The sequence below is a fragment of the Lepidochelys kempii genome, chromosome 1 (genome assembly GCF_965140285.1).
Source record: "Lepidochelys kempii isolate rLepKem1 chromosome 1, rLepKem1.hap1, whole genome shotgun sequence".
NCBI classification, from domain to species: domain Eukaryota; kingdom Metazoa; phylum Chordata; order Testudines; family Cheloniidae; genus Lepidochelys; species Lepidochelys kempii.
The window spans coordinates 231260213-231284628 of NC_136380.1; the positions used below are offsets into that span (position 1 = coordinate 231260213).

The window sequence follows — 24416 nt, forward strand, 5'->3', positions numbered from 1 at the left end:
TCTATATGGTGAAATCCTGTAGCTGCTTACCGTTAAGGCAACACACCTTCTCTCTCACACCCCCACCCCCACCCCCACCCCCCTTCACACACACACCCCCACACCCTTTTTCCCCCTATATTAACTCAATATTAAAAGCTATCTTTTCACGCTGCCCGAGAAAGAGGATTAAGGAAGGGGTAAGTTCACAGATTTACATTTTTTTTTATTTAAATGCAATTCACTAACAAAGTTCCCAGATAATCCAAACACAGTGCAGGTCTGAAGTAGCTGGATCAAGATACTGGAAAAATGAATAAAATGGAGATAAACTGTATGGTTATATTTTGGGATGTGTTAGATACGACTGCAATTTACAAGGTCTCACCTGGCTGTAAAATATCAGATTCAGGAAATTCATCGAAATTGGAAGTGTCGTCAATACTTTTGATTTCTATAGGAATTGCAGCTGGCCTCTCCCTACACACAAATAAAAGAGAACCGAACAGTAAGAAAGGCTTCATTACCTTTTAATTTTGCTACAGGATGACAATATCCCCCTTGTAAACACGAAGGTCAAGATCCTCAGCTGGTGTACAATGTTATACCTCCACTGACTTCAACTGAGCTAAGTGAGCTGTGGGATTGGGTGGGGTGACCATTAAGGAGAAATATGGGCTTTTACATATGAAGGTACGATATTTATAAGACACAGGTTTACCTTGCATCCTGAAAGGATGGGAGCAGCAGCAGTCCCTACTGGCCATATTTTGAGTGCCACTGAAGTCAGTTTTAAAAGAGATGCCCCTGTGTTTCATTCATAGTTGCAGCCTTTTCTCCTTTTCATTCTCTTTCTCCATGTGATTTCTGTGTATGATTTTTTTGTTTGCTATTTTTATTTGCTGGGGTTTTTTAATTTTCTTTTTTTTCCCCTCCTCAAATGACCTGGTCAGAAGGCTACATGCTACCTCCGGGTGACCACTGGCTGTTCTCGGGGAACTGGCCACATGTATTTTCAAAGCCATGAGCTATACTGGCAGCCTGTTACAGTACGGGTAGCTGTGGGAGCAGGGGGAGAGGTGGGAGGCTTCTAAGGTCTGGCCCACTGCAGCCATGGGAGCAAACATGCTGGAGGTAGGTGAGTGCAAATCAGGAATCACTCTGCTTTCCCTGCCACCACTGCTTTCTGTCCTGCATCACTGCAAACTAGTCTGGATTCTCTCTAGTTTAGGGAATGTTAAAAGACTGATCAGCTCTATGAATGTCAGTTTCCCTCCTCTGAGAACAAGGCTGGAATTGCTTGTTTTTCCCAAGAGGTACACTTTAAAATAAAAAGCTAATTAAGACAAGTTATTCCTGCCTTTACAGCATATGAAATTATTGCTACCAAGATTTAGATCCAATATACAAAGCACATCTATATACCTGATATGTCCCCAGTCAACTTCTTCAAAAAATGGATGATCTTTTATTTCCTCTACTCCATTACTACCAATTCTATTTTCTGAATCAATACAAAATCTGACGGGGAGAAAAGGAAGAATGTTACAATCAATGCAGAAAGGAGCCTACAAAATAAATCATTGTACAATCCTGTAGCAGAAATTTTGTAAAATCCTTTAAAATTGTTTTATCTTTGGATTGTTCAACTTCCCATTACACCTAGAAAAATCACAGAAATAAAATGTTGTCCGTCATATTATAAAAGGCACAATGCTACAATGGTAATATCTCATATTTCCCCTCCAGCCCCAGGCTTCTGTGACCAAGTTGCTGCCAGGGCTGGTTATTATTCAGTAACAGAAAGACGTTTAGTTTCTTGGAATTTCCAGTTTCTCTATATGGTCTGGCCCAAGAGAGATACCTTGATTTTAAAGCATCCATTTCTGCTAAGTACGTGCTCTTTTTAACCAACCTCCAAAACCTCCTTATCCGCCCGCATTACACAGCGGCACGTTCCACCAGACAAGCAGTCAGTGCTGCGCTGTGATTCAGCCTCCTGGAACTGGTAGCTTAGCCACCAGACAACTGGAGAAGCAAGTGCCTTGTCAAGCATCCATAATGGAGAAACAACAAGGCCCTTTCAAACAAAGAGCCCAGTCCCTCTAGGTTCTAAGCCACCCATTGATCTCATGGGAGTTGAATCCACTCAGCTACTTGCAGATTGGGCCTTCAGCGTGCTGCATGACACTGTGCTGCCCTCCCATAAACCCCTTTGCTGACGGACATGCTGCTTTTGTATAAACTAATGTTGCTTCTGAAAGTTGAAAGTTGTTTAACTACATTCCACTTCTGCTCTCACGTAGTCATCTGTTCCGCACGGAAAGCAGTAGACAATTTGTGCTCAGCAGCAATTGTTGTCCAGCAGATCGAAGATTCTCTCCATTATTTCAGGCAACAGAATTACAAGAGTGTGTGTTCGGCAGTTGCTAACACACTCAGAGCAATTCATTTATAAGAATCAATCTGGGTAACTGGCTATACCTAAATGATCACAACATCCAGATTCATAAAAGATGTTACCTGCCAAACCTTCACAGAAACAAAACTCTTTCTTGCCAGCACAAAGCAAGTTCTGACAGGCATTTCAGTAATGTAACAAGTCAGTCAGGTTATAAATTGACTAAGCCATACTCCCACAAGAGTAATATTCTTGGCTTACATCTGAATGGCACTTGTAGGAAATAATTTCACACCTCAACCTTTGAATATATCAAAGTACCCTTCTGTCAAAAAATAAAAAAGCCAACGAAAAATTATTTCTAATCTGATCCTTGAAACCAAATCCCTACAGGTCAATCAATATTAAGTAAGGAATAAACACCACCACCACCACCACCAAGAAATGGCTTTTGGAAATGTGATTTTATCCAGATAGCCCAACAACTCTATATTGGGGTTCTCAGGACAAATTACTTGGTGGCCTTGGAGTGCAGCCACCAACTCTTGCTGGTGGCCACTCTCACGCTTTTTCCTAAAATACTTAATTAACTTTAGGAAAAACAAATAAATATGCACATATATACATCCAAATTATTGTAATTTATTCATTGCTAGCTAGTAAGTCAGTTGTGAAAAGTGATATTAACAAACATACAAGTATCATTTACTCAGCCCCAGAAAACGTGGGGGCAAATTAAGCCCTGGCTGGGGGGGTCAGGGGGAGCGGGGACCATGGGGATGGGTGGCTGGATGAGGCAGCAGGGGGCCAAAGCCTGAAGCTGAGGGGAGGGGGCTTGGGGACAGCCCAAAGCTGCGCGGACAGAGCCTGGGGCCCACCACCACGCATTCAGAGCTCGGGGCTGGAGCCTGAAGCCCCATGGCCAGAAGGTGAGGAACTCACCAAGTGACTGCTCCTCCACCGTTGTGCCCCAGGTGTCTCCAGAGGGGGGCAGGGTCCAACCCTTGCTGGAGGCCCCAGCAACCAACACTAAGGCAGTGCAGGAGCAATGGGGAGTGGAGGGAAGAAGCACTGCTTTGCTCCTCTTACCCCCCCATCACAGCACAGGATGCTATGACTACAAGAAAAGCTCACGGTGGCCACATGCAACCACAGTGGCTGCATTTGAGAAATGCTGATTAAGTCAAACTCCATTATATCTGCTGTGTTGTTTTGTTTGGCTCTGAATTGATGTGCTTTACGTGCTGGATGCTGTTCAGTTATTCCAGTTCCCCGATGGATAACAAAAATCAAATTTTCAAAAACATTCTTTTTTTTCAGATCTGTTCTGTCTCTGTTGCTGGAGACAGACACTCCAAGAGATTTGCAGTTGCATTATTCCTGTTCCCTCATGCAAAGCATTCAGATGAGAATTTGGAACAAATTTTTGTGAGGTGTAATTGAAAAACTGAAAAATTGAAATATTTACCAAGAACAGATGAAGTGGATAGCGGAAAGAGTGAAGTGGGAGAGGTACCTGGATGGGGTCCTTCAACTTCTCTTTCAACCTAAAACCTTCTCTGTGTCTAAAATTAAAAGATGCTTTGATCTTCCACTTGATTGAATAATTTATCCCAGATAACTGTGGACCATTATTAATAATTTTTATAGTGCTTGTCACAAAAGACGGCTTCTAAAGTTATATCTTTTGAAAGGTAGCTGTAATAAAGACTAATGCAGCCTATGCAGCCCACGCATCTCATGCTTTACAAGACCAAGTATTACACACTAAAATCTATCATCACTGTTCTTTTCCTGCATCCTCATGATCCTCCCTTTATTCCTCCTCTCTCCCCATTTCTTATATTCTTTCAGGGCCCACTCATGCAGTCCTAATACAGACAGAACTTCCATTGAATGGGGGTTCTGTCAGCCTCTGATGAAGTGAGCTGTAGCTCACAAAAGCTTATGCTCAAATAAATTTGTTAGTCTAAGGTGCCACAAGTACTCCTTTTCTTTTTGCGAATACAGACTAACACGGCTGCTACTCTGAAACATTAGTCTAATTCAGGACTTCCCTCCTTAGGGCCTACTCTTGATCCCATCAACTTCAGTGGTAGCAGATCCGGCCCAGCGAGCTGAACTTCCATCCCTGTAAAGCTTTGCCTCAGGAAATGGTTGTATGGGGAGAAGGAGAGGAGTTCAGCACCTTTCCACACTGCAGAAATGAGTTTCTCTACACACTGGAAAATGAACATAATGGAAGATGATCATGTCTATGGGTCTGAATGGCCGCAAGTGTTTTAGTTACTCACCTTAGAATTAAGTCCTTTGCTTTCTCTGAAATGGGCACCTCTGGAGGAAATACCAATGTTTCTTTCCAGTTCATAACTTTCCTATAAGTTTCTTGTGGCGTTTCTGAGCAGAAAGGTGGATACCCTATATACATGGAAAAAAGCTTAATGAGCTTTTCCAGCATTAGAAAAATGTACTTAGGCCCAGTCTGCCATAAAACAAAGCCATTTTGCTACCTCTCCCTCAAAAAGTTCTGCATGGCAATGTCAGCGAAAAAAATTCTCTCCTTGAAAGCTACCAAATACCTTTGGAATAGTAAAGTTAAAGGTTAAGGGGACTGAATCTGTAACAATTTTTACCAGTGAGGCTGGTCGATCACTGGACCAAACTACTAAGGGAAGTGGCGCATTCTCCATCTCTGAATGTCTTCAGATTAAGAGTGAATGCCCTTCTGGAAGATCTACTTAGTTGGGCATGAATTGTTGGGCTCAATAAAAAAAAGTTACTAGATGAAATTCTATGCCCTGTGTTATACAGCAGGTCAGACTCAATCATCTAATGGTCCCTTCCGACCCTAAAATCTATCCCGGGGTTGGTAACAACCTACCTATTAGCATTTCATACATAATCACTCCCAAAGACCACCAGTCACACAACTTGTTGTACCCAGTCTGCATGAATACTTCCGGAGCAATATAATCTGGGGTCCCAACAGTAGAGTATGCCTGGGGGAAAAAAAGTAGGGGTTGGGTGGGCTCTTTATATGGGTTATACACTCACCATTTTAAAGTTCTGTGAAAAAAAAAGTATTGGAATGAATATATAGAGCACTAATATTTAGTGGAAAAAGGGTAAGTCATTTGATAAGTCACAATACATAAAACTCAAGAGAGACCATTCATTTAGATACACAAGCACAGAACCAAAAATAACTTTGAAGTTAGGCTGCCCCCCCTGCCCCCCCGAAGTGTGACGAGACCATAGTACATACAGACGGAAATATCAACGATTTCTTAGATCACAGTTCTTTATCTACATTTTAGCCTACCGTATTACTAGTAAATTACAAACGAAGTCAGAAAAAGTGTACATTCAACATCTGACGCTCCTGAAACACTAACAAACTGTTCTGTATATGAGCGCGTCTGCATTGCAGAATTAACTCAGGCTCTTATGCAGGTGTTTCCCCTAACATGGCTCCCATTCACACACAAAAAAGTGAGGTGTGCTTTGTACCTGAGCTCGCTGGCCTATCCTGGGGTACAGGTTAAAGCTAGAGCTGGTCAGGAATTTCCCAACGGATGGAAATTTTGAATGTCACTCATCTCTACTTAAAGCCAAAATGCTAATTACACTCAGGGTGGTAACCTGCCTACTTTGCAGTGAGGACGCGGGCTCAATCACTCAACTGCTGATAGTTTTCCAATGCCTTCCCACAGATCCCACTCCATGCCCAGAAAGACAGAGACGTTCTCCTATAATTCACTAGGAAACAATCACAGAGCATCTCATTTTACTGCAGTGCAAAGAACCATGGGATGAGACCTCAGAAGTCCTAGTGTCTCACACAAGCAAGTACAGTGCCAGTGTTGACTCAGGCTAGTGGACATGGCTTTATGGTTTGGCTGCTCACACCCAAACTGGACCCATCCAGGGGCTCTCGCCCAACTGCCAATCACCCAAGTTAACAGTGCAGTGAAGACACAACCTATAAAATTACAAAACACACAAGCAAATAGGTGTTTTGAAAAACAAATGTGTCAGATATTTTAAACCAGCTCAACCACCAATGTAAATTTTATCGAGTCAAGAAATGCCAAAGTTAAGGGTCAGAGAGCAATGTTTGCTTGGCTGTACTGCACACATGCAATGTTTATTATTTTTTCTATTTACAAATATTTATTAATCTTTTCAAATACAGCAAAGACATACTTTTGTTGTTATTTTATGAGTTTAATATATTACAGTTTGTGATTTACAAAGCATACAATCAATTATATGAACTCAGTTGTACAATGTAGTTGAGTTACCTTTACTGGTGGACTGTTTTTGAATATCCTTACTTAGGCACTAATCATGCAAACACTTGTTGTTAGCATTAATTCAATGTATGATGATAGCACTTTGAGGACCCAACTGAGAGGGGGGCCCCACTGTGCTAGGTAATATACAAACGTATGTAAGAAGCAATCCCTGCTCTGAAGAGTTTCCAGTCTAAATGACAAGACAAACGAAAGGTGGGAAGGGAAACAAAAGCACAGAGAAGTGAATTGACTTGACAGCAGGTCCAGTGGCAGAGCCAGGAATAAGTGCTCCAAGTGGCAGATCTGTATAAAAGTTTCCATGGCTCCATGCTATAAACATTTATACCAACTGAAGATCTGCCCTCAGATCTTGTGACTGAATTTGGTGCCTTAACTACTAAACCACACTGCCTCTTGACTACAGTGGAACTACTCACACAAAGTTAAGCACGTTCATGTTTGCATGATCTGGGCCTTTGAGATTTTAAGGCAGCAACTTGAACATTAACGCAGACTTTTAAAGTTTGTCTGTACAAAGAGGTATGTGCAGACAACTTTATTTCTACAAAACGTAAATAGGTTCCACTGCAAAGTGACTCACCAGCTGTCGTCTGTTCTTCTTCCACGTTTCTGCTTTTCTCTTTGAGTTCATATTCTGAAATGCTTAGTTACAAAACAGAGTTATTAGACATTAAAAGATTTGTGAAAGAGTACAAGAAAAAAAGAAAAAAAAAATCAGCCCGATTGATAACATGTCATTTTTACAAAATAATCTTTTTGTACCTTTAAAATGCCCAATTACAGATTTTTATTTTTTTGGTAGAATGGAAGAGGGAAAAGGGAGATTATGTCAAACAATTCTAAGCTGCCTGGACAGGGAATGTTTAAAGTGCAATAGTAACAATAATGATATTTGATACAATGATCCAAGGATTTCTTAATGTTTTACAACATTAACTAACTGAAGCGCAACACCTTTATGTTGGGCCTGGTAATGTATATACACAGATTACTCCTTCCACCAATAAAATACAGGCACCTCTGACCATGGCAGCCATTGCACAGCAAAGCTGGAAGTTAAGAACAAGGAATCCGAATTCAGCCACAAGGGGAATTTAGATCAGAAGCAGGTAATTAGTTACCTACCATTGAAATGTGACCATGGCAAATAGGATGACACCCTTACCATTATGAAAAGTTTCATCAGATCATTACTGATTCCAACTGATGAGGACATTCTAGCTGAAAGAAAGTTTCCAGAAGTGCAGGGTCCGCTAACATTATGGGGGATGGGTTCAATTCAGACTCGGAGAAAAGTGCCACCTACAGAATCACCAACACCATCTCCTTCCTCTAATGCCTAGCTATTCTGTGGAGTCTTCTCCCATTCAAAAAACAACTCAACCCAACCCAGTCTTGCTTGTTCTGTGAAACCTAACAGGCTTAAAATTACAGTGTGGAATGGCTGCAGTCTAAAGCCGTTTAACACTTTAACTAGAACACCTTTATACTTACAAAAGTCACTTGGTGGATTGTGTGTGAGGTTCCTGTAGAATTCAGTTCGATGAGCTTTCTTTAAACCAGTGCATAGTCCAAAATCAGATAGCTTCACATGACCCTACAGAATCAAGAGAAGATAAAAACATTATTGGAAAAGTTGAGTGTTAAAGGGAGCAACGCATCTTAATAACATTACCTACTCACTTCAGAAATGCATGAACTGCAGATTTGTGCAGGATTATTTATCTAGAGGGCATTATAATGACTGAATCTTTATTCAGCAAGAAAGAATGATTTTTTCTTAGCAGGGGAATCATTGCCTCTTCTTTGTAATGAATGAACTATGCTTAATTATTCCAAAGAATTTTGGAGTTTTGTTTGTTTATCTGATGCTTGGGGTTAGAGGGAAAAAATGGAAAAGTACAATACTGTTTACTTAGGAAGTCTCAACTAGGATGAAATATACTTTAAAAAATTTAATATCGTGTTTTAATCCAGTTTTATAGCTAGATTTAGAAAGATACAAAGGTGGTCATCAGACTCACATAAGGTAACAGACTAGTTTAGATTCTTGGCTCTTACCAGTAAATCTCCCTTCTGATCAGTTAACAGATAAAAAGCCAAATGAGATAATGGCATCAAAAATGACAATGATAATTTAAAAGAAAAACTGAACATTTATGTAGCATTATCGTATATTTTGTACTTTATGCTTTTCTTAAAGTAACAGACTGCAACAACAATTAATGTATGTGAATGTGGTTTTAGCTCGACACTACAGTCTGCAAGTATATGGACATTGTGGATGGGTCTTTTCTAGCATCTAAGAAGATCCCCATTGTAAACACTTTCAGTAAAGTGAAACAATTTAGTGCTACTTTTGCTATGCTAATTGTATAGATGTTCTACAAGATAAAATATGGGAGGCAGATTCTGATTTCACTCCCACCAGTTTAAACACTAGTGTAATGCTAACGGATACAATGGAGTTTCATAGATTCATAGATATTTAGGTCAGAAGGGACCATTATGATCATCTATTTATTTCATCGAGTTATTTCTGATTAACACACATGTAAGGGAGATTGGCATCAGACAGTAGAAGTTTAAACTTAAATAGTTTACAAACAAGTTACATGCCTTGGCATCCAGCAAGAGGTTATCTGGTTTAATATCTCTATGTATGAATCCCAGCTGATGAATGGCATCGATGGCCAGCACAGTTTCAGAAATGTAAAATTGTGTTTCCTCTTCTGTTAAAGTGTCTTTCTTCATAAGTAAGGTCATCATATCACCTACCCACAGAGAAAAACACATTAGAAAGACCAGTGCATTTTAATTACCCAGGATAGCCCTACTGGAAATGTCAGTAGATTCCATTAGAATCCTACAATTGGCTTCTGCAGGTTTCAACTGCACGGAATTGCTAGCCCAATAGACCCATTGTTACTCTGCTTCAGAGCCTGTTTGGCAAATTGGACCTAGCAGGAACCAGCTGAAAATTATTAACTGGATTTTTAAGTAGGGTACTCAGTGAGGTGGAGTCAGTTTAATTACGTATCTCCTAACATATACCACACAGTAATTGTTTTCAGCAATAGCCACTTTCACAGTTATTGGCATCTGTAGAGAACAGCAGAACAGCTGATTACAGGAATTATTTCATCCAAAACCACAACTGTGATTACAGATGTTTTAAGGGCTTAAAAAAATGAAAAAAAAATGCAGGAATGGTGATATCACTGACACTGAAATTTAACATAGCATAAAAATCCCATTAAGATTGCTTTTGTCATCAACTACATAAAAAAAGGAATAAATACTTTAAGCACTGAGCCACTGAACTCATTGGTTTGCTTTTTACCTCCAGGTAGGAACTCCATGATCAGGTAAAGATTCCTTTTATCCTGAAAACTATAAAACATTTTCACCACCCAAGCACCATCCGCTTCAACCAATATGTCTCTTTCTGCTCTGATATGGGCCACCTACATGCAGATAAACAAATTGTCATTAATATCAAGGACAATTATTACTTTAATATTAAATTGTATATCTAGTTACTGTAACAATCACTACACTGTTCATGATCTCTGATGAAGAAACTGTTTATAATCCTGTGTCAGGGTGCTGGGCAACAGCAGCGGAGCCAGCACTCTGGTCACTGTAACTAATTAATTACTCTAGAGTAGACCTCATTACGAAGAGCTGTGCCTAACTGATGGGCTGAGGAGAATGAAGAGGCTAATTAGCCCATCAGGCAGATGATACAAAAGGCACAGGAAGGAAGGAAGGAAGAGAGGGGAAGCAGAAAAAGAGAGAGAGAGAGAGATCTCCCCTGCCTCTGGAGCTGAGGGCTCCCTAGGACAGTAGGCATAAGGCTGTACAGCATATAAAAGAGTGGTGGAAACACTGTGGTAAATAAACTGCATGGAGTGTTTTTACCAATAAAAGGTCTCTGAGCAGTTTGTGGGCTTGAACAGAGAGGCAGGAACAAGCCGCCCTGGTACACATCTCCGCACAGAATCTCTGTGAAGCCAACTGTGAGAGAATAACTATATGGCAGTCATGATTTTTTGGAGGCAAACTCCTGATTCAAGAGACTATCTCAAAGCATTCCCAAAGGTAGGATGCTGTTTGTAAAGGGTGTTTCTATTTTATGCATAATATTCAGTAGTTGAACAGAGCTTGTGGAAAATGGAATTTCTTTGGATGTTTTATTGAAACTGGCTATTGGATTTTTTTATTTCAAGAAAGGCATTTTTTTACATATTAAAGTACAAACCCATGTCAAGGTCTGGTCTGTAATGTAACTTTCCCGATTGTGAATTCATAGATACCTGCAAATGGCTGGAATGTAATTTGAAAGGCAATGTGAAAGCCTGGTACAAGTATTGGGTAAAGTGTAGGATCTTGTCTTAAATCATGCAGAAACAGAGGTAAAATGACAGGTGGAGTATTATTATTGACAATAATTATCAGACCTCTCATTTATGTAACCACAGTAAGTGAGCTGATAACTGTTTTGTATAATACGTTCCTTATAGCACGATTGACTATGAATCTTCTCTAATAACAATGGGCTGGTTGCTAAATTAACCACATCTGTAGAAATGAGAGATACATTGGTACTGCCAATTTCAGCAGTTTTTACTTCACAGCCTGTTTGTCTGGCAGAAGACTGGTTCCATCATCAATACAGGTAAAATACAAGTGCCTGAGCTGCAGCAATATATCCCAAGTGATATTCTGTTGGTTGAATACAACTTACGAGCAAAACTTTTGAAAAATATTAATCAACTCTTCACAAAATGCAATGAGAAATATCTTAGGCTTTGAGACACTTATCTGAAAACTGTTTACAGAGTAGTACAGGTGGAAAAGCACCGTGACGTGCTATTTTTGTCTGCAGCACTGGCAGTTGGGAGAACTGTGGTGCTGTAAAGGGGGAGCATTTTAGTGGAGAAGAGGCTTGTGCAGAAAGACTACATGGTATGATGTAACTCAGTGAGGTTCGCTGGAACTTAGGGATAATGCAGCTAAGCACTGTATTCCATTGTGCACTGAGCGTTCCCTAATTCTTAAAGAAATTGATATATGAAGAGTTGAACAGTAATCCCTGACAGCTGAAGGTTTTTCATGCGTCGGATACAAGAAATTATTAAATAGAAGGAAATCATCTTACATGTTTCCAGCTTTCAGAGCTATTTTCACCAAGCAATAGAGAGATCTGAACTTTAATGCAATTTTTTTACCCCCCTACCTCCCAACTCTACTGGCCAGAAATATTTATGCGATGACAGTAGACTTCACATTCCTCGTTCTGTCACCTACCCGCAGCAGCCTACTCACTTCAAGTTATTTGCCTACCCCTAATTAAGTGATCCCATATTACTACCTTGAAAATGATTTCTTTCCTCACTCCCTCCTTTGCAGAATAAGGATATTGCATACAATTAAACTTAGTTTAAAAACAAATCATGATGATCTCTCCCAATGTCAACATAGTTGAAATTGTGTAGATTTTATTGCATTTATCTTCAATGTGTTGTTCCTATAGAACACATTAGGCAGCAGAACATTGAGCAAATGTAGGCTCCCTACTCCCTGTAGGTATGTCTATACTGCAGCCGTGGGTGTAATTTCTGGCTCAGACAGATGTACCTGCACCTGCTTTGATAGAATTAAAAATTGCAGTGTTGTTGCAGCTACACAGGCAGTGTCACAGGCTAGCTGCCTGAGTGTATAACCCAGGAGAGAGGGTGGGACTGTACTTTGGCTACTAGTCTCTGCCACCACCCATGTTGCCCATAGTTATTTTTAGCACATTAGCTCAGCCAGAGCTAGCGTGGGTATATCTACCTGAGCCAGAAGTTACACCTCTTGCTGCAGTGTAGACATAACAATTATGTTTAAATGCCACAGGTTATGTTTCAGTCATGTACCTATTCAATGGAACATCTATTTAAAACAATGGGATGGGCAAAACATATTTGACCAGCAGAGGGCTTAACAACCATATCTCAATTTTCAATTTGGGCCAAGAAAATTTTTTCAAGAAGCCTCTTGCATATAGAGTACTGTCAGAATGCTCTGTACTTAAGCTCCTTCTTTTTTCAGTTTAAACTAGGGCTGTCAAGTGATTACAAAAATTAATTGCAATTAATTGTATGATTAATCATGCTGTTAAACAATAATAGAATTATTTAAATATTTTTGGATGTCTTCTACATTTTCAAATATATTGATTTCAATTACAACACAGAATGCAAAGTGTACAGGGCTCACTTTATATTATTTATTACAAATATTAGTACTGTAAAAAACAAAATAGCACTTCAGTTCACCTAATACAAGCACTGCAGTGCAATCTCTTTATCTTGAAAGTTCAACTTACAAATGTAGCATTATGTACAAAATATAAATACATTCAAAAAATAAAACAATGTAAAACTTTAGCGTCTACAAGTCCACTCAGTCCTACTTCTTGTTCAGCCAATCACTCAGACAAACAAGTTTTTTTACATTTGCAGCAATAACGCTGCCCTATTCTTGTTTATAACGTCCCCTGAAAGTGAGAACAGGCCTTTACATGGCATTGTTATAGCCGGCGCTGCAAGATATTTACATGCTAGATGTGCTAAAGATTCTTATGTCCCTTCATGCTTCAACCACCATCCCAGAGGACATGCGTCCATGCTGACGACGGATTCTGCTTGATAATGATCCAAAGCTGTGTGGACTGACGCATGTTCATTTTCATCATCTGAGTCACATGCCGGCAATTGAAGGTTGATTTTCTTTTTTGATGGTTCACGTTCTGTAGCTTCTGCATCAGAGTGTTGCTCTTTTAGACTTCTGAAAGCATGCTCCACACCTCGTCCCTCTCAGATTTAGGAAGGCACTTAAGATTCTTAAACCTTGGGTTGAGTGCTGTCGCTACCTTTAGAAATCTTATATTGGAACCTGTTCTATGTTTTGTCAAATCTGCAGTGAAAGTGTTCTTAAATAGACTCAGACTTTAAGGGCAGAAGGGACCATTATGATCGTCTAGTCTGACCGCCTGCACAATGCAGGCCACAGAATCTCACCCACCCACTCCTGTAATAAACCCCTAACCTATGTCTGAGCTACTGAAGTCCTCATGTCATGGTTTAAAGCCTTCAAGGTGCAGAGAATCCTCCAGCAAGTGACCCGTGCCCCACACTGCAGAGGAAGGGGAAAATCCCCCAGGACCTCTTACAATCTGCCCCGGAGGAAAACTCCTTCCTGACCCCAAATATGGCAACCAGCTAAACCCTGAGCATGTGGGCAAGACTCACCAGCCAGACACCCAGGAAAGAATTCTCTGGAGTAACTCAGATCCCACCCCATCTAACATCCCATCATAGGCCATTGGGCATATTTACCGCTAATAGTCAAAGATCAATTAAATTGCCAAAATTAGGCTGTCCCATCATACCATCCCCTCCATAAACTTATCAAGCTTAGTCTTGAAGCCAGATATTTCTTTTGCCTCCACTGCTCCCCTTGGAAGGCTGTTCCAGAACTTAACTCCCCTGAAGGTTAGAAATCTTCATCTAATTTCAAGTCTAAACTTCCTGATGGCCGGTTTATATCCATTTGTAGCCAACATAAGCTGGGTCATCGTCAGAGACTACCACAACACCAAATAGATGTCCGAATGCAGGTAAAACCATGGAGCAGGAGACATATAATTCTTCTCCAAGGAGCTCAGTCACAAATTTAATTAACACATTTTTTTTAACAAGCATCATCAACATGGAAGCATTCCTCTGGAATGGTGGTTGAAGCATGAAGAGACATATGAATGTTTAGCATATCTGGCATGTGAATACCTTGCAATGCTGGCTACAAAAGTGCCATGCAAATGCCTGTTCTTACTTTCAGGGGACATTGTAAATAAGAAGCAGGGCAGCATTATCTCCCGTAAATGTAAACAAATTTGTTTCTCTTAGCAATTGGATCTGCCATCGAGGAGCTGGCTGGTGAATCTTGCCCATATGCTCAGGGTTTAGCTGATCGCCATATTTGGGGTCAGGAAGGATTTTTCCTCCAGGGCAGATTGGAAGAGGCCCTGGATGTTTTTCGCCTTCCTCTGTAGCATGGGGCATGGGTCACTTGCTGGAGGATTCTCTGCTCCTTGAAGTCTTTAAACCACGATTTGAGGACTTCAGTAGCTCAGGCATAGGTGGGAGATTTTTCGCAGGAGTGGGTGGGTGAGATTCTGTGGCCTGCGTTGTGCAGGAGGTCAGACTAGATGATCATAATGGTCCCTTCTGACCTTAGTATCTACGAATCTATGAGAGAAGTCGGACTGAGTGGACTTGTAGGCTCTATAAGTTTGCAGAATGCAGTTATGTAACAAAACCAAAAAAATCTACATTTGTAAGTTGCACTTTCACTTGTATGAGTGAACTGAAAAATACTATTTCTTTTGTTTGTCATTTTACAGTGCAAATATTTGTAATCAAAAGTAAAATAAAGTGAGCACTGTACACTTTGTATTCTATTGTAATTGAAATCAGTATATTTGAAAATGTAGAAAAACATCCAAAAATATTTAATAAATTTCAATTGGTATTCTATTGTTTAATTGCGATTAATTTTTTTTAGTTAATTGCGTGAGTTAACTGCAATTAATCGACAGTCCTCATTTAAACCGATTTTTTACCAAAAAATGCTCGGGTTTTGCAAAAAAGTATTAATCAGTTTTTTCCGATTTTCACCCCACTTTTGTATCATTCAAATATATAAAAAATAACTTGTTTTATTAGGAAAATACAATATTTTGCATGAGCTTAATGTATTACAATAATACATTAGTCTCTGTGTACATGCAAAGCTGCCCATTGAAGTAAGGCTATGTATTGGTCTAGAAGATACACACAACAACCAAATAGGCAAGCACGTAAGCTCTGAAGTGTGCACGCATCTGAACATACTTATGAATCTCATGCCTACCATGTACACTTTTCAAGTTTTTAGCAGATAATGGTTTAAAGATTTGACACACTAAAATGGGAAGAAAACAAAAACCTGTATCAGAATATGTTTCAGAAGACAAGGAAGTATTCAAAGTTTTAAATAAGCAGGAGAAAAGGATGAAGTTGAGTATATGTATTGCAAATGGTGTGGCCCAATTATTAAAATGTAAATATTTATAGGCTAATAGTTCTAAGTCTACAACAGTAAACTGTTTATTCAAATAAACAATTTTATTTGGGGATTAGAGATATATTGTTTTCTTAAACTCAGAGGTGACATTGTGTTTTGAGTTCTGTACCAAACCACTTTGATGTACAGAATTCAAAGCGTTAATCTCCCGAATACTTTTTTCTCCTGTCTTTCCGTCCACCAAAATAAACCCTGATATTTCACCAGAAAAATTATTAATACTTTTTGGCACTGATTTTCACCTGTTTTTGTTGTTGGGGTAATAAACACTGATAAATTCCCAGGAAAAATTAAATAAAATAAAAACTGAAAACGAAGGGCCCTATCTGTACTATAAAATCTGAAGGAAAAGGGCATTGTCCCTGCTTCCAAGAGCTTATAAATACAACACTTTTCAAAATGCCATTATATCATCTTACTTTCCAGCCTTTATTAATATTTGTATTACCATAGTGCCTAGGAGTGCTAGTCATGGATTAGGAGCCCACTGTGCTAGGTGCTGACCAAACACAGGAAAAACTGATGGTCCCTGCCCCAAAGAATTTACAATCTCAGTAATTTCCTAGCATAAGCAACAGAAACACAAAAGGTATTTACTATAAACCTAGGAGCATTCCATTCCACAAACCTGCTCTTTTTCCAGCATATCAGCTTTTCTCAATATCTTCATTGCATAAATATGACCCGTATCTTTCTTCTGGACGAGGCGTACCTAAAATTAAATCGAAAACCATCATTCTAATATACCTCACAAAATTGTTAATTGTAGTATTTTGGAGGACTGAAAATTGTTGGCACTTAAAAGATGCATTTGATTTTAAAATCAGGAAGGCACAAGAACGAAAGAAACATGACATAATCCATTTATACACTTTTACACCAAATCGCAAGTTGTCTTTTGAACTTTACTGATGAATAGATTTTAACTCTCTCTTTGGGATGATCAATATTTTGACAAATTCATAGTCAAATCAAATATCACCTTTAGATCAAGGAAGCTAATTTTTACAGTAAAATCTTATTAGGGCTTGTCTACACTTGCAAATTTTCTGAAATAGCTAATCTGGAATAACTCCCTATGTGGACACTCTTATTCCAGAATAAATATAACTTTGTCTGATTTAGCTTAACCCACTTCCAAGCGAAGAGGACACATACTTCCCCAAATGCTCCTCTTCCTATAACTTTCAGAGATTCAAAATCATCTAAGCCAAGCCTAGTCCTCTTCAGTCGCAGGAATTCTGTTTCTTTGCGTGCATGCTGTGACCGACGTAGTTTTTTCTATGGAAACATATCACATGATAATTACAAAGTTTATTGTAAGTTAAGTAACATACATAATTGAAAATATTTTGAATATATAAAACCATATTTTAGAAAAAAAGTTTTAGACCATAGGAAATGTAATTCTCCATCAGATCTCTGGTCTATCTAGTCCAATATTCTGTCTCTCACATGACTTGCACCAGATGCTTCAGAAGAAGGTGCAAAAAACCGCACAAAAAGCAGGTGTGAATATTCTGTCCCGCAAGGAAGAACTCATCCTAGTAATTAGAGATTGGCTTCCAAAAAAAAAAAAAAAAGCTTCAGTTCTCCATGTTTAAGATAATGACATTAGTAGTTTTAAACAATTATAGAGAGGGTGGGGAATTCTTCAATGAAATTTTTTTTGGCCAGAAAATATTGATTCATCAAGACCAATACTTTTTGCATGAAAAGGTCTGTTAAAATGGGGCTTTTTTTGTTTTTTTACTTGAAAAATTTTAGTTTCATCTTAAAAATGGAAAATTCTGGTTTTCCTGTTCAAAATGATTTTTTCTGATTTGCAATTCAAACTAGTTATACTAAAAAAATTAAATGGTTGAAATTGAACAAAACATTTTGAAATAAATGAAACATATTTCAAATGACCCAAAAAAATTTTTTTTTTTTATTTTCAGTTTTTGTCCCGATTCAGGACAGAAAATGTTTTCAAAAATCTTCCACAGGACATGAAAACAGATTCTTTCAGCTCTTACTGCACCTGTACTCCAGTCCCAGTTGTGTGTTTTTTGTGCTACTTGCGTAAAGGGAGACAGTAAAAAAAAACAAAAACAAAAAAAAACAAAAAAAAAACAAATCACGCAGACAAGTCTGGGGGACGTTTAGTTACTGGTTTCCGCTATAGATGAGAGAGAGGGAAGACACTTTGTTTAAAGTACATACCACTATACAGTGACCTAAATAAACCCAGTTACAACTCTTGAGGTGGAGTGTGAGTGGGAGGACAGATACTAACTGATGGCATTTCAAAGTATTGTTTCCAGTGAGTCTTCAAAACTTGACCATTCATAAGTTTGAAAACCGCTACATATGCCACTGGGTAAAATCCACTGGCCTAGAAGACAGTTCTACTTTGGGGGCTGGACAGGTGGGAAAGGTCAAGAAAAGCAAAAGCACAGGTTCCATGACTTGGACAGGGGGAGAAAAGGCAAAAGGCAGCCATGGGTAGCCTGCTGGGCAGCAGAGATCAATATTTACTATCTACACCAAAATCTACTTTTATTAGCCAGGCAACTGGATGGTCATTAAAGTCCCAATACATTTTAGTATATAAAAGTGTCAAAGGGCTTCATCCTGAGAGATGCTGAGCACCTCACCTTCCAGTGATGTTAACAGGAATTTTAAAGGCGCTGAGACCCATCAGGGTGAAGCAATGAAGTCATACATTTTTATACTATATTTTTATTATCATTTAAAGCCACAAGATGGCATTATATACCCACTTGCTCTCTACTTTCTCTCTCCAAAGAGGTATGTTAAATGCACCAATACAAGAACTGTTTGAGGTAGATTTTATTGTATTCTTATTGCATCACGTAAAGTGCAATACAAGAAACAATGATGTGAATGACCACATCAAGGCAATTTAATGGAGGAAATGTTGAAAGATCCAGTGAGTGTGATTCTCTTCTCACTTACCTTGCTGTGAAGCAGGGCTAACTCCTCTACTGCTATAAAGCTGGTGCAAGGGAAGGAAAAGCTAGGCCCAGTGTTTTAAAAAAACCTTAGGATTTGGTTCAGTGAAAATATAAAGCCACTGTGGCGAATTCAGCCCTCAGGTGAGTATGCGCAAATCCCATTGACTTCAATGGAACTGGTCACATGCCTGAAGTTGGGTACATAAACACCTTACTGAATGAGGACCTATAACCTAGATCCTCTCTCCTGTGTATTTTGTCTTCTGCCTCTTTCAGCCAAGTGTTTCTGGCCCTTTTTTCTTTCCTTCCCAACTCCTAACTGAATTTCAAACAGATTTGTACCCCAAAAAACAAGTGTTATGTTACATTCTTCTTGGGTGCCTCTATCCTATCGGATGATAAGTACTGAACAGGGGTGTAAGCAACTTTTTTTTTTATTAAAAAATTTAAAAGCTTATTAATGGCTTCTATTATAAACACTAAAATATGCTGTTTCTTTATAACAGCAAAACTTATATAATAAAAAAAATCTCAGTATCATATTGGATAATAAGACTGTTAAGAGTCAACCATATACACATCGAACACTAGATTTGAACAGTAACCATGAAAGATAAAGCCCTTCAAATGTATTTCAATTGGTATTACCTCTTCATCTGCCAGGCCTTCTTCTTCCATGGCCACTTCTAGCTTTTTCTGCCTGCACAGGTAGACATACAAGTACACATTTAAAACAAAAACAAAAAAAATCAGACAGTACAAAAATGCCTTCACTTCACAGATCTCCCCTCTTTATCCTTGACACAAACTGGAGAATGGAAGTGTAATATTAAAAAGTTGTAATTTTAGAGTGCTCAGCGAACCCATTTCTTGGAAAAGAGATCCTGTATAAAAACAAGTTTCAGAGTAGCAGCCGTGTTAGTCTGTATCCGCAAAAAGAAAAGGAGGACTCGTGGCACCTTAGAGACTAACCAATTTATTTGAGCATAAGCTTTCCTGAGCTACAGCTCACTTCATTGGATGCATTCAGTGGAAAATACAGTGGGGAGATTTAGATACACAGAGAACATGAAACAATGGGTGTTACCAAACACGCTATAATGAGAGTGATCACTTAAGGTGAACTATTACCGGCAGGAGAGTGGGGGGGAAAAAACCTTTTGTAGTGATAATCAAGGTGGGCCATTTCCAGCAGCTGACAAGAACGTCTGAGGAACAGTGTGGGGTGGGTGGGCGGAATAAACAAGGGGAAATAGTTTTACTTTGTGTAATGACCCATCCACTCCCAGTCTCTATTCAAGCCTAAGTTAATCGTATCCACTTTGCAAATTAATTCCAATTCAGCAGTCTCTCGTTGGAGTCTGTTTCTGAAGTTTTTTTGTTGAAGAATTGCAACTTTTAGGTCTGTAAGTGAGTGACCAAAGAGATTGAAGTGTTCTCCGACTGGTTTTTGAATGTTATAATTTTTGACGTCTGATTTGTGTCCATTTATTCTTTTACGTAGAGACTGTCCAGTTTGACCAACGTACATGGCAGAGGGGCATTGCTGGCACATGATGGCATATATCACATTGGTAGATGTGCAGGTGAATGAGCCTCTGATAGTGTGGCTGATGTGATTAGGCCCTATGATGGTGTCCCCTGAATAGATATGTGGACACAGTTGGCAACAGGCTTTGTTGCAAGGATATCATTTAAAAGAGAACACCACGTACCTATGTCTGTCAACTCTCTAGTCACAGAGCTCCCATTGACTACAGTGGGAGTTTCACAAAAAGGCATACACGATGATATGCCCCAGTCAGCATATGTTAGCTATTATATTTTGACAGCACCAGATGTCTGCACAGAATTTCACATAAAAAATGACAAGGTCTTTGCCCCAAAGAGCCGTCTAAGGCCCCAGTCCTGCAAACACTTATGAACATACTCACTCATGCCTTTGCTCACATGTGACCAGACCTGTTGAAGTCAATGGGTCACATGGGTAAGTTTATATATGTGTGTAGTGTAGTAGTCCAAATCCTAGATACAAGGGAATAAAGTGATGAGGGTGAAAGTATGAGCCTTTTGAAGTGAATGGGACAATACATGTGAGTAAAGATTTTGAACAACGAGTGCTAGGATGTTAAGTTCTAGGGTTTCATTTTGAGCCCTTCTCTACTCAAAAATCAAGACTTTTCCCCATTTTGAGAAATACAGCAGAATCTCCTAAGTAGGACTCCCCAGTGGACAATCTATCCTCCCAACTGGGAGTGAGAGGCCCAATTAATAGCATACCAACTAAATAAGAAGCGGCTCAAAAGATATTAAAACCTGTTCTTTGGTTGTATAACCTCAATAAAAAAATTTCTGTTACCACAGAAACAAGTATTCATTATTGTAAAGACTTGGTATTTTGACACTTTGATCAGTAGCTTTACATTGCGATGTCGCTGGAAACTAGGGATGGATGATAACGGAGGTTAAAATGAAGTTGGTTGGGTCTATACTAGTGCTTCTGGAATTATTACCACCCACACTAGTGCAACAGTGAGAGATTTTAACAAATATGCGAGCCCAAACAAGGCCTTAGTGCTAAGATACATGTACCCTCAAAAGAATGTACCCTCAAATGGTTAATAATTTGGTTAGAAATCAATACAACTTTCTAAGAAAAACTTTGTGCAGGGACTAAAATGACTTTAAAGCACAGACTTGGTCTGTAGAACTACCACACAAGGCCAGTATAAATAAAAAGCTAAAAAGTGTGAAAGAACCCAGACACAGTACCTGGTTTCTCTCTCCTCATGCTGTAAAATTAGGTTGCTGTAGAAGTTCTCCAGTGTAAGTTTGGCCACAGTCACTCTCTCCCGGGTGTGGTTGCTCATGGGAAAGGATGTTGTAGTCCCTCCAGTCATTGCCATAGTAACATGTACTGAAACAGAGCACATAAAAAGTTACTCAAAAGAAATGTTTTGTTCCCCCCCAGAAAATCAGAGGCAATGTGAAATTCATGGGGAACGCACCTCCCTTGTACATAAACAAATCCATAAACTTCATATTGTAAAGTTAGAGAGACTTAATAGGGGAGGATATGCTACCTACTCACCAAAAAATAACAGAAACCTTTCTACTGGCAAAACAAGGAGTGAATCATAGCAGAGAACCATGCTGGCTACAGGCAACGAACCCTCATGTACTTGTCCATGCATTAAGAGATTTACCACTGGCTGACTAGAGTCCTGCCCAAAACAAATATATAAAAATAAAATAAGTCTGGGGCAAGAGAAGAGAAGCCATCCATGTAGCTCTCTAAATGTAATATGTATAGATGGCACAAGAAATTGAAGAAATTGAAGAAATGCAAATCCTTAGCAAAAAGAAATGGTGAAAATGACAAACGAGCGAACACCTAGAAAGATAAGCTAAGCCAGGCATAAAAATTTGATTGTAAACTATCTTACATTTAAAACCCATTTAATAGAATTGAATACTGACACTTGGATAATACAGTATCTAGAAATCATAGAAAAGGCAACTTCCTTAGTTTATGGAGAGATTTTTCTTACTATAAACATAATAAAAAATGGATCATGAAACTCCTCTTACTCCAAATGATCAGACTCTGAGGGAGTTTTCAATCACAAGGCAAATACCTTTCCAGGTAATTTCCTTCAGGCCCATTTACACGCCATATTGACAAGTTGGTAAAGAAGAACTGTTTAGGACATTCAGAAAGGTGTTTTCAAGAGACGTTCCTCACATGTGGAAATCACTGCAAGGAAGTGTTTAGGCCTTTTCAGGCTGTGAGTGAATCCTCCTACACCAGCACACAGCCATTCCATGTTTATGCCTTAACTACCTGCAGGACAGGGGATGTGGTCACTAAGTGGCAGGACGTGGCTGCTCGGAAACAGTCTGGGGGCTGGTTAAAAAGACCAAAAACCCCGCCTCATTCTGCCGACTGGTTTTAGGGCTGGAGTCTCATGAGCTGGGTGGGCTGGAACTCCCCACAGTGGAGGTGAGCAAAGCCAGCTCAGCTCTCTCAGATCCAGGGGAGCAGGGCTGTTAGGAAGCGTTCTTTTCTCCTAGCAGTCATGTTCTAGCCCTGGGTAAAAGCATGCTGGGAAATAAAGCAGTGTATAAGCTCTGCCATTCCTCCAAAGAGAGAGACACCTGGGCGAAAACATTCTGTGCTGAGGGCTCCTTCCTAAAAAGCTACTTTGTTTGTATAATCCTTTTGCTTCATAAAGGGATTTTGAGTCAGCCTCCTCTGACAAATACCTGAATCAATGTCTGATCTTTGGATATATATTGTAATGCCCTTTTTTTTTTGTTTTTTTTTTTTTTGGTGAACTGCTAAAAAGTCCCAGACAGAGGTAGGCTTTTAGTTTATAAAATCTAGGGACATGCCTTTTTTTTTCGGTCTGACCTGTCACACACACAATGAGGCAGTTTGCGAAGATGGCATTTGGTCTTGTTGACTTTTAATTGAATTTTATGTGGCAGTAAGACATTGTCTCTTTGCTAGAAACGTACTTGCTGTGCAGCAAGTAGTGGGGTTTTACAACACTATGCGGATAGTATTATTTTAACTGTGCATTTTGGACTATGCCCATATGCCACTTATGAGAATAAGGTGAATATTTATACCTACACAACGGGGATACTGATGCACTGCAATACAGCAGATTTTACAATCCTGTAGCTACTTCTGAATTTTTTTAATCAACATTTTGTCTCCTTTGATTTTCTCCCAGTGAGACCTGTTATCTGTTCAGTTAACCTATTATCATCTTTATTAACTACAGATAAATACCAGACAAACAAAAATACAAGAGGTTATCCTCTCTTACACCAATACCACCAGGTGTGCATGTTCTCTCTCTCTCTCTCTCTCTCATGGTAGCAAGTTTTCCAAAAGCCAGAAAACTGATCTACAAAATCTCTAGCCATTTCTATTAATTATATACCGTTTCAAGTCAGTCCACCGATAGGTGGAAGTCTTGATTAAATATAAGTATACTGTATTCCTATCGTGTCCATACACGTTGTAAGAGTTTCACTGCAGTTCTCTATTGACAAAGACAGTGAAAGGGAAACATAGACCAGGTGATTTTACTATTGAAGTTCAGTATATGCACACATCCAAACTGAACAATTCCAATTACCTTTCTAGAGCTGAACACAGAGTGATATCAGTGATCAAATTATTTCCAGGAATGATCCAATATGGCAAAAACAGCCTTTTGATCCTTTAGGAATTTGGGCACTGAATGTATTGTTAACCCAAGCTCAAAATAGATTAAACTTTAATTAAGGTATAAAGACTTTTTTGGTTGTACCAGCCAGGTATTCATCATTTGCAAGTCTAGTACTCCCAGTTGGCTAAAATAACAATATATTTTTGTTTCCTGTTCATTTGTTTTCTCCATGCTCCTATACACACAAATGCAGACACTACTAAACAGGGAGTCTCAGTCACTTGATTTCATTAAGCCTGATTTTTTTGGCACTAAAGCACTAGACTATAAATAGAATGGTTGATTCTAATTGAGAGTAGTTCTAAAATAAGAAAATACAAGAGTTCCTGATTAG

The 24416-nt window shown here is 39.1% G+C and overlaps 1 protein-coding gene across 3 annotated transcripts in view; it reads right to left on the reverse strand.

Moving 5' to 3' along the window:
• STK38L (serine/threonine kinase 38 like) overlaps positions 1-24416 on the reverse strand; it is a 60212-nt gene that overhangs the window by 4031 nt on the left and 31765 nt on the right. For 2 of the 3 annotated variants that reach the window (XM_073317398.2, XM_073317388.2), the window contains 12 exons: positions 21609-21753; positions 19485-19536; positions 17035-17157; positions 16505-16588; positions 10043-10166; positions 9319-9473; positions 8194-8296; positions 7280-7341; positions 5262-5379; positions 4675-4798; positions 1405-1500; positions 368-459 (listed from right to left, as the gene is read on the reverse strand). In XM_073317398.2, the coding sequence (XP_073173499.1) occupies positions 368-459; positions 1405-1500; positions 4675-4798; positions 5262-5379; positions 7280-7341; positions 8194-8296; positions 9319-9473; positions 10043-10166; positions 16505-16588; positions 17035-17157; positions 19485-19536; positions 21609-21742 (1267 nt within the window). In that variant the 5' untranslated portion in view covers positions 21743-21753. Of the gene's footprint in view, positions 1-367; positions 460-1404; positions 1501-4674; positions 4799-5261; positions 5380-7279; positions 7342-8193; positions 8297-9318; positions 9474-10042; positions 10167-16504; positions 16589-17034; positions 17158-19484; positions 19537-21608; positions 21754-21927; positions 22069-24416 lie in introns of those variants that run through there. The other variant, XM_073317379.2, reaches the window with a different exon arrangement.